Here is a 16,529-nt window from a genome sequence, read left to right as displayed (position 1 = left end):
TCTATTTATGAAAAGATTCAAAATAAGTTTGTTATCAGTATTATTTATAATGATAGCATCAAAACTCTTGATGAGTTTTCAAAAGCTACGAATTACTCAAAGAAAGAATTTGAAATGAAAACTCTGAGAAGAACAAATATGGATAAATAACATATATTATGTGGATAATTAAGTCACGTCTATTGTGTGCTTCGATAGCTATAAGATCTTTAAATGTCGATTAAAGATCTATGTAGACATCTAGAAAGTGATGAATAAATAGTCAGTCCAGAAGTATCGTATTTTAGAGTCATTAGAGCACGTGTATCTATCTATCCACACAAAACCCAATATATCATTTACTAGTTAGTAGGATATAGTTCATGTCACCAATATCAAGACGATGGAGTGAAATTAAGAATATTTTTTTATTACTTAAAGGGTATTGTGGATATTTGAAAGTACCCACAACTAATTTTATTGGCTATGTAGATAAAGTATTTTCATTTGATCCTCAGGTTGAGATATCACAGTATAATCCACATGTGGGTAAATCATAAAAGGACTATTTGTCTCATGATTCTCAGAAGATTATGAAATTTATATTTGACGTTTTTATCTTACTATAGTATTTGGAAGACTTGTTCGTTATATTAGATTTTGCAGGCTCAAAGATGTCAATTGATGTTGCCAAGAGGGAGAGTTGATACACACTGTACTTTTTTTTCTTGTCTATAGTTTTCTCCCATTGGGTTTTCCTAGCAAGGTTTTTAATGAGATAGCATTGCATAGTGTATTAATGAATGATCTACTCTTTTTCTTTCACTAGGTTTTTTTTCCACAGGTTTTTCCTAGTTGAAGTTTTTTAACGAGGCACATTTATATATATTAGACATGGGAGTGTATATGAATATAATAATATTTTTGTGAATGTCTATATATCTCACATTATCTCCTATATCTCATATAATTTCTAATATCTCTCATTATCTCTATATCCCACAATTATATCATACTACCTCCGGTCCTAATTATAAGACCTAGTTGACTAATTTGAGGAGATTAAGGAAGTAAGTTAAGTTAGTTATTTGTAATAAATAAGTGTTGTCATTCCTAAAATATCTTTGCTAATTAAGTGTATTGGCTAGAACTATTATTATTAGAAGGACTATCTTGGAAAAAATGCATAAATATGAGAGACAAAATGGATTGGGGTCTTATAATTAGGACCAAACTAAAAGTCAAACGGGGTCTTATATTAAGGACCGGAGGTAGTATTATTATGTAATCTGTAGATTTTATCAAAGGTGTCAAGTTGTGCCTATAAATAGATACCATATATAATGTATTGAGAACACTTGAATGGAATGAGAAATACTTTCTCTTGTTGATCTTTTTCTCTCTGTATGATTCTTCTCTCTATTTTTTTTTAATTTATAACAGAGAGAATAAATGAGAAAAAAAGTCAGTCCAAAAAAAAGAGGAAAAAAAAGAGAAAAAATGATGAGTAATTAGCTTAAATCTCTCTCTATTTTTTCAAAATTAGAAGGGCAGGTGCCAACGTGCAAAAAGTTGTAAACTGGATTAAACTCATGACCTCACATTTGTACAAGAGCTTTTTATGTCTTTTTTTTTTTTGGCCATAAGAGCTTTTATGTCACCAAACTATAAAATTACTAGTCGTATTAATTATTTATAGATATAATACTTTTGTAATAAGCTAAAGTATAATTTCAATCCACTAAATTTAGATCGAGTTTCAGTTTAATCTCTTCAATGTTTAATCTACTACTTTTGTACTTTCATAGTTTGAAAAATGAATTACTGAAATAGAGAGTTTAGATCAAATGGTACATTCATTAGATTTTATTTTAAATATTTTTTAACCTACAAAATTTATATTAAAGATTAAAAATATGTTAGTATTGAATTGCATGGTTATCATTTAAATTTGTTCAGTAAATCTTTTTCGTTAATGAAACTAACAATATTAATATCAAGGAATCGAAAATACATTTTATAAATTTAAAAGACTAAACTAAAATTTGATATAAAATATTATATCAAATAAATTTTTTTGGGGGGTAGAAAATCAATAGAAAAACAAAAACATAAAAACAAAAAGAGAAAGAAAAAGGATGTGATTCCCCATTCCCCACTCTTATCCTCTTCTTTAATTAATTATTGGGAGATGCCGTTGTCCTCCCGGTTCAAAGAGGCTCTTGTTTTTCTCCGCTTTGGTATCTTTCTTTCTTTGTTTTAATGTCTTTTTCTAAGAAATTGGAACATATATATGATGCTCCTCACACTTTTTCTTGTTGATCAATAATGAAAAACAAAACAATTTTTTTTAAAAAAAAAATTCAATTTTAAAAGTACCGTCTCAGCACAATTCAATTTTTATAAAAATTTGTCTAAATTACTACCCTCTCCCATTCCAGATATTTAAATTAACACTCTTCTTGATCAATGATCAGGTATGCTTCTTTTTTTTCCCCATAAACTCTAACACACATGACGCAATGAACACTAATGTAACTGCAAATAAAGCATTCTAGATTCAAGAGCCGATTTAGCATTGTTGAATTTAATTGGGATAGCTTTTTCAAAAATATTTTCTGTATGCGTGTGGACTTCAACTCAAACTCTTGTGTTTAAGAGATCAAAACCCATTCTATTATTATCAACGCATGTTTGTAACAATATTTGTAACACTATTTGTGGTTATTTGTTTTGGATAAATACGGTAAAAAAATATTGTTTTTATTTTCCTGCCAACTAAAAAAATTATTGTTTAAGGCTAAGGATATATAAGATCATATGTTTTGATCGCTTCCATATATGTTTTGATGCAAATCGTAAGAGATCATCAATGGGATTGTGATTTAATTGAAGACCCATTGTCACATTTATTTATAATTGTAAAACCTGTAATTGCTAGTGAATTGTTGTTATTCATTGTATTGTTCTGGCTGTTTATAATAAAAATTATTATTATTTTTTAAAGTACACGTATTTTTTTATTGAAAGTAATCCTATTCGAAGTACTGTCAGACATTAAATGTGAAAACATCTTCTAATAGAGATTCAAATCTTAATTCGTCACGTTATGAGGGACTAGCTCTTCTACTAGATTCAACTCTTAGTTTAAAATAAGAGTTATTTTTAAACTAACGAGAGTAGATAGAGAATAATGAAGGAAACAATACCCTATTTCAAACTTGTTTAGAATTTAGTTTTTTTTACAGTGATTTATAAAATACAAAGTAAATATATGAAATTTTCTCAAACGTATTTATTATTTTTTTAATTTTATTTATAAGGCACTTCTAACATGTTTTGTATTGGCAAGAAAAAAATTTTAAACTGAATTAATTCTTCTTTAAAATTGAATAACTTTTCAACTTCATTTTTATTTAATATATATACTTTTTTTGAAAAATAATAATCTATATTCATATTAAAAATTTAATAAAATAACTTATAAACAGAATAAAAAAATTTCTCTCTTTATCTCAGGGGTAAAACAGAGATTACAATAGCAGGCGCGCATACAGTGAAATCAGATCAGATCGCGTTTTCTTGTCTGCGTCAGAGAAAAAAGGCCGTCCCCAGCGGCATTCCATCTATCCATCCATCCATCCATTATAATTTAAAGAACAAGCGTAATCTAATCGGACGGTCCAAAAATTCGATTTTACATCACTTGCTTTGAATTTCAAGCACTGTATCATTACTTCATTTACAGTCATCGCACGCTCTTTCTCTCTCTGCTTCTGACTCCCCACCGAGCTAACCATATATGTCCGATCTCCTATTTTCCCCTACCACACTCTCCGTGTCTTCCTTCTTCTTCTCGTCCTACCCTGAGGAGCCTCGGGGGCAACTAAGGTACTCTATCTATCTCTCTCTTTGTCTATGTGTGTTCCTGTGTCTTCTGGGTAAGTGGGTTTGCTTTTGGTGGGTTTTGTCTATGCGGATACCTCTATGTTCTTATGAGATTTCCAAGTTGGATTGGGTGGGATTTCTGCTCACTGAATTGTTTCAGAGTTCAGATTTCTTTGGATTCTTTTCTTTATGTTTTTAAATGTTCCTTTGATTCTCTGGTGGGTTCTTTCTCTATGTGTATGTTCCTTGTTCTTGCGAGCCCAGCAGAGTTCCTGTTTCAGAGATGCTCAGGTGTTTGATTTTTATAACTATTTATGCTTGTTCGTTGTCCTTCTGAGGAGAGTGGCTATTTTGGAAGTTTTCGTTTTCAAAGATCTAGAAGCGTAGTTCAGGTGTTTGATTTTATATCCCTCTGTATCTCTATGTTTGTATACGATTTCAAGCCTTGAATATGTTGCCCTTTGTCAGTGTTTGTGAAACTGAACTTCTTGGATTTTGGAAGGATGTTTTGGTTCTCAGCCTTCTTCGGATTTCTTTTTTCTTCTTTAGTTTCCTTTGATTTCTCAGGTACCAAGAAATTGAATAGCAGTTAATGATTTTCTCTATGTTTTTCTCCCATGTGTTTGCAGGCTCTTCTTGTCAAAATCTCTTATTTTAAAGTGTGAAAAGTTGAAAAAAGAAAATGAATCACTGCGGTTACCAGATGAATTCCTTGACAAGCTGGGAGGAGAGGAGGATGGAACCTGTGGTCTGTCCCAAACCTCGTCGGTTGAGTATCCTAAACATCTCCACTAATGATCATATCAGAGCCCTTAAACGGCCAATCAAGTAATTTCTTTGTCCATTCTTGCCAATTTTTCAATTTATTTTTAAGCCTTTTCTCCATAAAAATTCTGATTTTCGTTTTTATTGTTGTAAAACAGCAACCAGTCCGAGATCGAAGATTTAGGAGCTGAGGCGGAGCTTATGAATATAGTTTTCTATAAGGTTATTTTTGTACAATTTTCTCCTTGAATCTTCCTATCTTAACTAGTATTTTCCAGGGAACAAAGTATACCCCTCCCCTGCCCTGCACCCCAAAAACGTGTTTTTTCACTCCTTGGCTTGACCTGGAAATGATTATATCTGCATGATCATTTGGATATTTGAATATGAACAATAAAGATTGTGCTTGTCATGTTATTTTTATTGAAAACTCTAATAACTAATAGCTCAAATCTTTAGCTAAGATTTGTTGGACCAACCCTACCCAAGTATCTAACTATGATTCAACTCAATTACAGGAAAGTTACACAGGAAGATTTGAGAGCCAAATGGCTTCTTCACCACCGTTTTTCTGTGGATCTCCACCTAGCAGGGCCTCAAATCCTGTAATCCAAGACGAACAATTTGGTAATGAAAGTTTTAACCCGTTTTCTTTGGCACCCGCTTCACCCTCCTCTTCTTCAGCTCGAGGTTGTGCTCGAATGAAATTTGGTCCCAAACCAGCAGCTGTGAGGATAGAAGGTTTTGATTGCCTGAACAGGGATAGGAGCAATTGCAGTATATCTGCTGTAGCATAAATAAACCCTTTTTTTCCCCAGAATAATAAAGCAAAGAAAAAACAATTAGAATATAAAGAAAGGTCACTGCAGGTGGAGGAGTTCTGGGAGAGTGAAGCTAATTCTAATTTAAGTATTCTTAGAGTATTTTATGTATATATGTGGTCTCTGGAAGTTATTGTTCGTGAGTAAGAAGATGTCAGGGATGATTAGAGATTTTTGAAGAAATGATTTTGTTTTCCTTTTGAAGAATAAAGGAAGACACAAAATGGAGATTGGAGAGAGACTAAAGTGGTAAAGCAGAGTCTTCCATCTTCACCTCCCTTGTTAGGTCTTAGTGGGTCATAGGGATTGAACGAGTTTGTAAGTGTTTGTTGCTCAGAAACTCAGATCCTCCATATGTAATTTTGGCATTTCGGCTCGGAGGAAATTGAGGATTATTATTATTTGGAGTCATGTAAATTATTCTCACTTTTTTTTTTTTGGTTGCGGGTGCACTATTTGGAGGTGTTACCTATTGAATAAATTCAAGTCGTTGTGCTGTATGTACATAAACTATTCTGTAAAGCAAGGCTATTATTTATATATTTTTATGTTGTCCTAAGGTAAAAATTATTATTTTGGGAGGATTTGAGGAAGTTTCAAACCACCTTGTATGGTCAATTCTATGTATTTGTCCTGTTTTTCAAACATTATGTTGATCAGTTTGGATGTGACTGCCTATTGATTCATGCGTGGGGAAATCAAACATAGGTGATAAAATTTTTTTTACGTATTACTCCTTCCAATACGCGATCTGGTTAAATATTGTTCCAAATATGAGATTTTAGTCAATTTTCTCTGTCAATTTATAACTTATTTCTCAAACTATGCCCACCAAGTGCACATAGTAAAATGTTCCTATTAATGAGTAATTTTAATGTAGATGATGATTAAAAAGGATATTAAAAAAAATCAACACACATATTTCACAAATAATTAACTAAATTGATTTTATTCATCTTTAAAAACTAATTATCAAGTTTTTATATTAAATATCGAAGAAAATATGTTAGATTTCAGGTATTTTAGTTTTTAATCAAACCTTATCAAAGGTGAGCTCTTTGTCAAATGAGACTAGTCAATAAATTTTTTTGGGCCAAGACTAGTCAATAATGTTGAACATTAGATATTTTGTCATTGTCTTGGTTAGGAAATCTTGCTTCTCCAAAAGTTTAAAGATGTTAATAGTATGATTTATAAAATTGCGGTTGCCCGTTTATTGCTTGATAATTATGTGTTTTTTTAAGTATTAATATTTAATATGATAATGTATGTTTAGTCAACGAATGATTTAGCTGGTGAATCATTTAACATATTGCTACAATCTTGATAATATTTTATTTCAGGGTGATAATTATACAAAAATATCAAAATTGAAATTAATTAAATTTTATAATTTGACAAGTTCAAAGTTAAGCACAGAATGGTCCGAGAAAGCTCTTTGAAGATGGCCACGAAGGGGAATCAGCATATTCTCAATTATACTTTGGGCGGTGAAGAAGGCAATGGCATCCACTTATTGGGTTTCTTTGCATTGCCTTCTCGGAAAGCAGTTTTTTTTTTTTTAAATTTTAATGTTCAGTTTATCAACATTCAACAACTACTAATTTTAGTAGGAAAAATTAATGACAAGTACTAATAAATTTACCTGATTGTTAATTAAGCTTTTATAGTTTTTTTAATTTGACTTTTATAGTTTCCTATTGATCCCTATATTCATAATTCATTAATTATTGCCAATGGTAGTACTGGCAAAATGAAAAAGTTTTTTTGGGGAAAAAAGGGTAGCAACTTACTAATCTTTTTGTTTTTTTTTTTTTCTCTCAATTTGCTATAACTCACACTCCTATCATATTGATGGAGGTGGGACTACAACCTTGGACCACTGATGTTTCTGTTTTTAATGCTTATGACGCGTAAGCAAAAAATATTGAAAAGGTATCATAATATAATACTACCTCTAATCCTAATTATAAAAGCTAGTTGACTGATTTGAGGAGATTAAGGAAAGAAGTTAAGTTAGTTATTTGTAATAAATAGGTGTTGTCTTTTCTAAAATATCCTTGCTGATTAAATATATTAGCTAGAATTATCATTGTTAGAAGGACTATTTTGGAAAAAAAATACATAAATATTAGAAACAAAGTGGATTGGGGTTTTATATTTAGGATCAAAATAAAAGTCAAACGAGATTTTATATTAAGAACCAGAAGTAGTATTATATTAAGAGATATTTTATCTTCAAATCAATGATAAATTGCAACAAAAAAAAATTATTTGCATGAACCAAAATCAAATATCTCTTATGATTCTCCCTTGACTCTAGAATTTGGAATAACTCATCGTAATACCTAACATAAACCACTTTTGCATTAACTGTGCAACATTTTAAATGCAAAATAATTCCAAGTATTAATTAAAAAATAAATTGAGGGATTGAGGGATTGCTTGTAATATTTATATCATATAATGCAAAGATTATATGTAGTGCAAATTTGTTAAAGATCAATTATGTAGATAAATTTAAGCTACTAACATTTAATCTAAACGATCTAAAAAACAGAAATTGGTATAATAAAAAGAGGAGGAGAGAAGCCAAATTAAAGACTACAGATTTTGAAGTATAAAAGTAAGAGTGTTATTATAGTCTCAATTCCAGTGTAATCAGAGTTCTAAAAGTCACAAATATCAATACAATACAAGATTGGAGATGTGTTAGTGAATATATAAAATTTACAATCTCTCTACCTTTACACTCAACTTTTATCTATTTATTCAACCTTTTTTTCCAGATGTGCTCCTACTTTTACATTCTTGTGGCTCTGTGAACCAGAAATTGAAGACTTTTGGGTATGTTTGAACTGAATAGAATGGTTTTGGATTTGTACTAAATTTTCACACATGTTTTTCTTAATCTGTTGAACTTACATGGCTGGTGACTTGAGGCAATTTCTTTGAAGAAGCTTGGCCTTGTTCTTGTGGGCCTTTTAACAGTTTCTTATATGGCTTGAGATCTACACATACAGTCTGAGAAAATCTACAGGCCTGAAATTAACGTGCCATCATTAGGAAATAATGTTTCCTTCGGTAGCATTCAAACGGACATTAAAAGCTGTTAAAACAATTTCTTCTAGTAGGTATTTGGATTAGCTTGTTTTGAGTGATGTTACGCTGTATGAGGTAAATATGTTAAAAAGAGTTTTATCTCATAAATGACAAAAGAACTTTTTTTTAATTGATAAGGTGTAAGAATATCTTCTGCTTTGGCCCAAAAAGGGGGGGGGGAAGAGTATCTTCCGCGCGTTACCTGATGATTTTGTGCTCCCAGTGAAAATGGAATTTTCAGAACAGCCATAAGTATCTGTTCCTACAGAAATGCCACTATAAGAAATGTTACTAAACCATCTTCTACCTCCTAAATCTTTTTCTCGGAAAGTTGGATCCGTACCCCATCAAGAGGAGCCTGTTCCGCTATTCTTCAGATCTTTGAGTAATTGTAGCTTCTCAATTTCTTCATCTTTTTCAGAAATGGTGTCCTTGAGAGAAGCCACCTGCCATGTCAAACAGAAAAACAATTAGACAATGCATGAAGGTTATCACTAGCAGAAGATGTACCTAAAAGGGTTAGATTACTTGGCAAGAAGAGATAGTATGTATCCCCCTTTACCAACTCAGATTCAACTTCTCTAAAATGCTCTGGGTACAGTCCCAATGAACCTCCTTAACGGTTCTGTGTGCCACTAAGATTATCCACTAAGAGGAGGAAGGAAGAAGCCATGACTGCATTAAAAGAGCAGCACGAGGCAAAATTATGACAACTCAGACTTTGGGCACATTCATACGAAAGAGGAGGATATCTGTAAGGTCACTGTGAGAATACACTGTGATGCATCACTTAGCTATGGCTCAGCTATTGAAAACTTCTGCTAAATATGCCAACTCTATGTAAGGATATCTGAAGGTCAGCCCTAGCAGTTAGAGCATGAAGAACATCTCCTTCGCTTATCTACTTTAAACTCATGATTCCAAGTTCTTGAGATGTCCCTAAATAATGGTTGTTTTGGACTCAAGTAAGTATTGCCTCCCTTTTCTTTGAAAACAGATCAGCTTCACAAGTTTAGTTAAAGACTTCTCCAGTTATCACCAGAGATTCTAGGAATTGACTGCACTCAAAATCCAACAGGTACGCTAAATTTTGGCTTCCGTGAAGAGCAACTCTGAGATATTTGCCAAAAAGTTTGTTCTGTCCTATACCTTTCATTGCATAAAAGCTCAAAAAATTGAAAAAAGAAAAGAAAAAGAAGTTAAAGCCATCTTAGCAAGATCACACTGGAAAAACCTACTAACAGGTTTTCAGCACAATTCTTAATCGGTTAGGAGTAAGCACACTGACTCTAGATGCTTCACAGTTTTAAAAGATACAACAAAATCAACTGCTATATATGAAACCAACTCAGGGGGGTCTAGTTCATATCCAAAATGCTGATAAGTATGTAACAGAACCAACTTTAAGGATTTGGTAGACAAGAAAGTTAAGCACCTGCTCCATTAATTCTCTAACATCTCTGCCCTCTTTGGTACTTCGTGCAGCTCCTAACTCAACTCCGGAAACCCTCTCAGCAAATTTTAATGTGCTTAGAGTTTCTGAAGCTGAATTTACATCTGGATTGACTTGGACAAACATAAGTGTTTTTGCTTGGCCACCTGTGCAATAAAAACAAAGATGAAATTTATATATAATGAATGAGAAGCTCAGCAGAAAATCTAATCAGGGAAGTTAAAGGGATGCCGACAAATCTTGAAACACTAAGCAATGCAAAAAACTTTTTGTTAACTAGTAGCTGCTATTGACCACTTCAACTCTATAAGCTATTAGCTAAACACTTATGAATTGATTTATTAGGTTAGAACCTTTAACAAATCCCATGACATAAAAAGCCTATTGGACTTGACGTGTTGACAAAGCACAGCTAACCGTACCTTGTTCTTAAACTAAAACTTTTTTCATATAATTAAGAGAATGGAAGACGAACTCCATACCACCTGGTTAAATAAGTCTTAAGAGTTAAGAACAGTAAAAAAATCATTCTAACTCAAAAGTTTAAACTTATGGATGGTTTTATTGTAATGTTATCAGTTGCAACTCAAGGCAAGTTAACCACAAGAAGATACCAAGAGAACTTTGCAGGAGTTGAGTAAGCTTGCTGTTTCTGTATGGTATATGGGCGCTCTTCTGAGAAAGGGCAGATATGACATCTCCAAGGGCAGACAGTGATTTGTTTATATGTTGTGCTTCCTTGAGCCTATCCCCAGTTACTTCGGAGCGATCGACCCTTTCACTTCCTGCCAAATCTACCAAATGAAGATTGCCAAATAGACTAGAACCAGACTTTACATCCGTCCCCCGAACATGAATTGAGACCACACTGTGCACATAGGTTTATTGAAATGAATATCATTGTATTAGAAAACTTTCCATGTTAAATGTCCAAGAAAGGAAAAATGAAAGGCTTTTCTTGGTAGGCGATGCCTACACCATTATCTCCGGACCACACCCGTAAACAAATGAAAGTCAATAATAATTCTAACTCGGTGAAGCCTCCATGCAACTTCTGTGGCAAGATCATTTGTGAATGTGATCCATGTATGGCATGGTACATTGCCTACACAAGAATGCCTCAAAATCCTAAAATCCTATGTCTACCTGTGAGAGCGGCTGCTTCTTTCATTCATAGCGGTGGCACTGCTGGCCCTATTTTTTAGGGCCCATTTAGGTCCCATCTAGTCCATCACATCTGAAGTTGATTTCACAGGGACCATGTGGCATCTGGTACGGCTAAACCCTTGTGCTGAGAGTGATTCGATATCCCAAGTGTGTGCAAATCAAGGAAATCAAAGTCAAGGATGTAAGATACCTCATGTAAAATATCTATACAAGAGCAATAGAGTAGAACGTAATAAAAAAGGATATTTCTTCTGAGTGCCGTTAGATGATAACAAATCTCGCACTTGTTCATTATATATCTCAACAATTGAACCCCAATCTCATAGACTATAGAACTCCTTCTGCTCTCAGAAATGCTAAAGAGGTCATTTAGAGCTCGATATTAACAGCACATATAAGTCTCATTTGTTGCTCCATTTGGGCCACTCTGAAAATAATTGGCAACTTATCAAATGATAACTTTAATTAGCAAGAAGTATGAAACAAAATTAATATGCAAAGAGGGTTCACACCACCATTGTGTAAGTTTTCCCTGAACCAGTTTGTCCATAAGCAAATATGCATACATTGTATCCATCAAGTACTGATCGTACAAAGGGTTGGATGTCAGAGTAGACTTCCACCACTGCATAAAAAAGATTAAGAGCAGCAATATCATCATCACTATATCGACTTAATAACTTGATAAGAAGAAATAAGACTACCGAATATGCATATCTTTATAATGATGAGTATATAGAAATGAACCTTGAGTTGTGGTTGGACCGAAAACCCTATTGAATTTAAATGATCGAAGGGCATCTTTCCCTTGTTTGGCTGGATTAGCCACAACCAAATCATTTTCACCAGCATGTTCTACAATAGACTTTTTTTCCTTTTGTCCAGGAAGAAATGGTCTGACTCGGCAATAAACGCTATGTTTTCCTGTATCAGAGAAAAGAAAAGAAAAAAGTTCAAGATAACTGAACAGTGCACATACTATAATAACCTGGAAGGCAAACACATGGAATGAAACCTTTTAATTCTTGAATTTCATTAAACAGTTTTCGATTTTCAGCAAGAACAGCATGATGGTTCTCAGCTGCCTTTACAAGTGGCTGAAGACTTAGACCTGAACAAGTAAGAATTCAATGATCAGAGCCTAATACCCCAGGAAAAATGAGTGACGCTGAAAAAAGAATCATAAAAAGAAGACCTACCTAACCTATTACATTCGTCAGAGTAGACCCTCTTCTCTTGCATGACATCTTGTTTGACAGATTTCCAAGACAACTTCAATTGCTGGAAGTTTGCAAATTCAGTAGAAGATTTACTATTTGACATCATAATGAGAAATTTGACGTAAGCATACGCACAAACATACCTGTACTATGCTGAATTGGAAATCCAAAGAATTATGCAGGTTGTTCTGTTTCACGTTCCACTTCTGACATTCTGACTCAAAACAGGCCTCAACCTGCTTCACCTTTTCTTAGATCTTTCAACAAATGTTCATATTCTTGTGACTTGTTGTTCTATTTCTCCTTTAGCACCTTTGGCTTCTTTTTCCAACTGTGAGCAGCGTAATTCATATGTGCTTTTCATTGTTTCCATTTCTTGCTTCAAACTTGAAATCTCCATGTTTTTCTGGTCCTGATCTTTCATCAACTTACTAACATCACCCTCATATGTGGATTTCATGTTTCTATTTCTTGCTTAGCCCTTGAAATTTCCACATTTTTCTGATCTTCTCTCTATCAACCTATTAGCAACTTCGCCATTAGCCTTTTTCCTATCTCCTCGTACTTGCTTTCATTGTTTCTATCTATTCTTGCTTCTTCAACCTTGATTGAAATTTCTTGTTCTTCTGGTCCTGCTCTTTCTTCAACTTACTAACATCACCCTCATATCTGGATTTCATTGTTTCCATTTCTTGCTTCACCCTTGAAATTTCCATATTTTTCTGATCTTGCTCTTTCATCAACCTGTTGAACATCTTCCTCATTGACCTTCATCCCTATCTTCTTCTTTATCTAGTTTCCATTGTTTCCATTTTTTTGCTTCAACCTTGAAATTTCAATATTCTTTTGGTCTTGCTCTTTCATCAGCTTACTAAAATCTTCCTCATATCTCGTTTTCATTGTTCCCATTTCTTGCTTCAACCTTGAAATTTCCATATTTTTTCTGATCCTGCTCTTTCATCAACCTATTAATATTTTCCTCATCAGCCTTGTTATGTTCCACTCTGGTCTTCTCAATCTCAATCTGTATTAAGCGGCCAAAGAGCCTATAGTAGAGATAATGAACATAATCCAACATAAACTCTGTCTTGTCCTCTCTAAAATCTCATCAATATGCATCATTTTGTAAGCAAGCAAACAGTACCTTCAACTGCTGAACCTGGTCCGTAGACACCTGTTAAACAAAGTTCCCTCAGATGACAGAAAATTTGCATCACAACTGAAGCTTAAGGGAATTTAAAATGCCCCCACTTACGATTTGTGTACATATACCTCACTCTCTTTCGTCGTTTCGTAGTTCAGATGCAAGAGCTTCAAGTACTTTAATTCTCGACTGGAATTTTTCTTCACGAGCCTTAAAAAGATTGTTTTGCTGAAAGTACACGGCAAGAGAATGATATAAACAAACCGAGAATATTGCAAGTGGCTAGTTTTTGAAAGGAAATTACCTAAACGTCTTGCGTATTCTCTTGTAAAATTATGACATGTACGTGAGATTTTTTGGGGAAAAAAGACAATAATTTGCCGTTAAATTGTAAAAGACATCCACATGTTATATTTTTATCAGAAAACTCGGTAGCAAATACCCGTGAAACTATACCTAAATCAGATAGATACCTGTGCAAGTCAAGGAAAACGGGGCAACTGCCTCTGCAAATACTTGCAATAATAAAATAGGCCAAAAGGAGAGATGAATCATGAAAGAAACTAAGGTGAGTTGTAAAACACAGCCTGAGGTAACCAATGGCTTATCAATAGTTATTCTTTAAATATCGTCTTTCGAAGTCTATGTTTATGTATGCATGCATGATTGTCTTTGGAAAAAACAATGTAAATGACATACAGTTCGTAAATGGTCTGCCTGTGTTGCAATGCGACGTTCAATCTCTTGCACCACTTTTCTCAGCAAGCAAGCCACACGCTGAGCAACAAAGATACAGTCAGATACTAATGGAACTTTTGTTTGTTATTTGTGTTTGTGCATGAAAATTTATACACCGTCTATGTAATGAAAAGTTATATGAATCCATATAATATGCACTCCAAAAAATGAATTTTGAACATACAGGAGGTATTCACATTTCTTCTCTCAACACCTTCTTCTAGAATACCATTCACAACACTTAAAAGCGACTGAGTAGGAGCATTCTGCAACAGAAGATGCTGAAACAAATCAATGATGCATTGAACAGGAAAGAATATATATAAAGAAGGCTCACATCTGATCGTCAGAGGAAGACCATTAGAACTTACATCTAGAGCCTTTGATTTCATCATCTCTGAGATTTTTTCAGGAGGGAGATCTGCATAGCTTCCACGTTTCAGTTGAAACACATCGCGGAATGTCTGATCAACTTGAAAGGGGGCTGATGAATCTGCGGAAGATAAATGGCAAGGACCCCAAATAAACTTCAAGACAAAAATATCACCAAAGTGAATCAAAAACCGTAAGGCAAGGAAATCAATACAAATGTACAAAACAGCAACACAACGAAAATCGAATGTTTTTGTGTAATCAGATCATGATAGCCGGCGAAATTTTCTTTGTTCTTTTTGAAGGATCTGTGATTCATAGGTTCCAACCGGAGTCATGTCATTTTCTAGATTGTAGATGTCCTTGGCACAGGAGAAACATATTGTTTTTATTCTTTCTCTCTTCTCATTTCTCTTTTACGGGTTTCTCTCCTCTGACTCTCATTGACGTACTCCAAATACACACTCATTCATGCATACCTGCCATGGCGGGGTTACTCAAAACATTTTGAATCTTCGAGTAATACGAAGTCTCCTCTGCGCTTCAGCAGATTGCGAAGAAAAATGGACACTGCATGATTGCATTTGCACGAGAGCTCTTTATTATGGAACTTTTTACAGAAGTATTATCTCCCAAAGCATCTCTGGGTTCTGCAGTGCGGCTCTCTAATGAGGAACTCATTGTTAAGATCCTGGAGGAACATGCAGCAGCTTATATGTCTATGGATGCATGTAGTCTTGAATACACTCCCATTGTATCACCAAAACAACTCTTAGAAGCTGAAAAACCATCCTCACAAATATACAAGCTAGAATCATCATATCGTGTAAAAGTTCTAAAAGCATTGCATCCATCAGTCACAAACCATCATGCTAAGACTTAGTTCAGAAGCGAAGAGAATAAACCACCAGCCATAATTCTAACGACATAGAAGCAAACAATCTAAAACCTCTCAGGCAAGAAAAAGTCACAGGTACAAGCTTTTTGTAGCAATAGTGGGGTATTTCCAAACGTCAAAATATCAAGTCTCAGGTTTGGAACAGTCTGTACTCAAATCTCATTCCTACAATCAGATTACAACGTTCCACCACACCGAGAAGGATAAAGGATGAGAAAATAAGGTAAAACAAGACCCGCATTAATTCATACGAGTCATTAAGAAATGACGGCTCAAATCCCATATCTTGCAATGAAGGCTCGAAGCTTGGAGTTCAAGAAAGCAACAAATTTGGGATAATATTAGCTACTGGATCAAGCTAGTAGTAGCTGCAAACTACGGAAACAACCAACCAGAAGAGCAGCATTAAAAAAGAAAGCAAGAAAGCCAAATAATGCGAAAATTACCAATTCAAAATGCGCAGGCAAAGGAGATAAACCAATGAAGTTGAATCCAGCTTGTTACGATGATCCTGATCATCTGAAGATTTAGAGACGAGAAAAATCCAATGGGATGGGCTGACTGTAACTGTTATATCAAATTAAATGGAAGAAGAAGAGAAATGAAATTTAATTTTGTATTCATCCCTCCGTAAGAAGAAGAGAAAGGAACAAGTTGGAGAATGGAAGTTAATAATAGATGGGTGGAAGATGCTGCCACGTATCGCAGACCCAAGCGACGATCCGTCTCCTGTGCTTGTTGGTGAGTGAAATCTTACTTCCGTTTCCGAAGGCGCCGAAATCTTTCTCAGCCTCATAATATCAACAATGTGCGTTCCTGACTTCGCAACAAGATGTACGGACGTCGCATGCATATCAGAATGTTTAAAATTCATTCCAGCCACATTTCATGGAGTGGAGTCTACGAGCCCATGCAACGTGTTCAACCTCTAGCTCTTGTGACGGAGGTCGTTTAGGGATCTGATCACAGTGCAACCGGATCA

At 34.2% G+C, this 16,529-nt stretch overlaps 1 protein-coding gene and 1 pseudogene across 1 annotated transcript; one reads left to right on the top strand and one right to left on the bottom strand.

Annotated features, from left to right (window-relative positions):
- Positions 1 to 3,772: 3,772 nt before the first annotated feature.
- LOC114749794 (uncharacterized) lies at positions 3,773 to 6,098 on the top strand. Its single transcript, XM_028938325.1, has 4 exons — positions 3,773 to 3,870; positions 4,497 to 4,695; positions 4,791 to 4,854; positions 5,151 to 6,098. Exons 2-4 carry the CDS (start codon positions 4,550 to 4,552, stop codon positions 5,427 to 5,429), a joined length of 489 nt encoding a protein of 162 aa, XP_028794158.1. The 5' UTR covers positions 3,773 to 3,870; positions 4,497 to 4,549; the 3' UTR covers positions 5,430 to 6,098.
- A 2,804-nt stretch (positions 6,099 to 8,902) lies between these two features.
- Positions 8,903 to 15,135, bottom strand: LOC114749796 (kinesin-like protein KIN-14P; annotated as a pseudogene).
- Positions 15,136 to 16,529: the final 1,394 nt, after the last annotated feature.

This window comes from Neltuma alba, unplaced genomic scaffold (assembly GCF_004799145.2).
Source record: "Neltuma alba isolate B1F8T4 unplaced genomic scaffold, ASM479914v2 tig00006183_pilon, whole genome shotgun sequence".
NCBI classification, from domain to species: Eukaryota; Viridiplantae; Streptophyta; class Magnoliopsida; order Fabales; family Fabaceae; genus Neltuma; species Neltuma alba.
The sequence above is the reverse complement of the archived record's forward strand: the minus strand, read 5'-3'. Positions and strand labels throughout refer to the sequence as shown.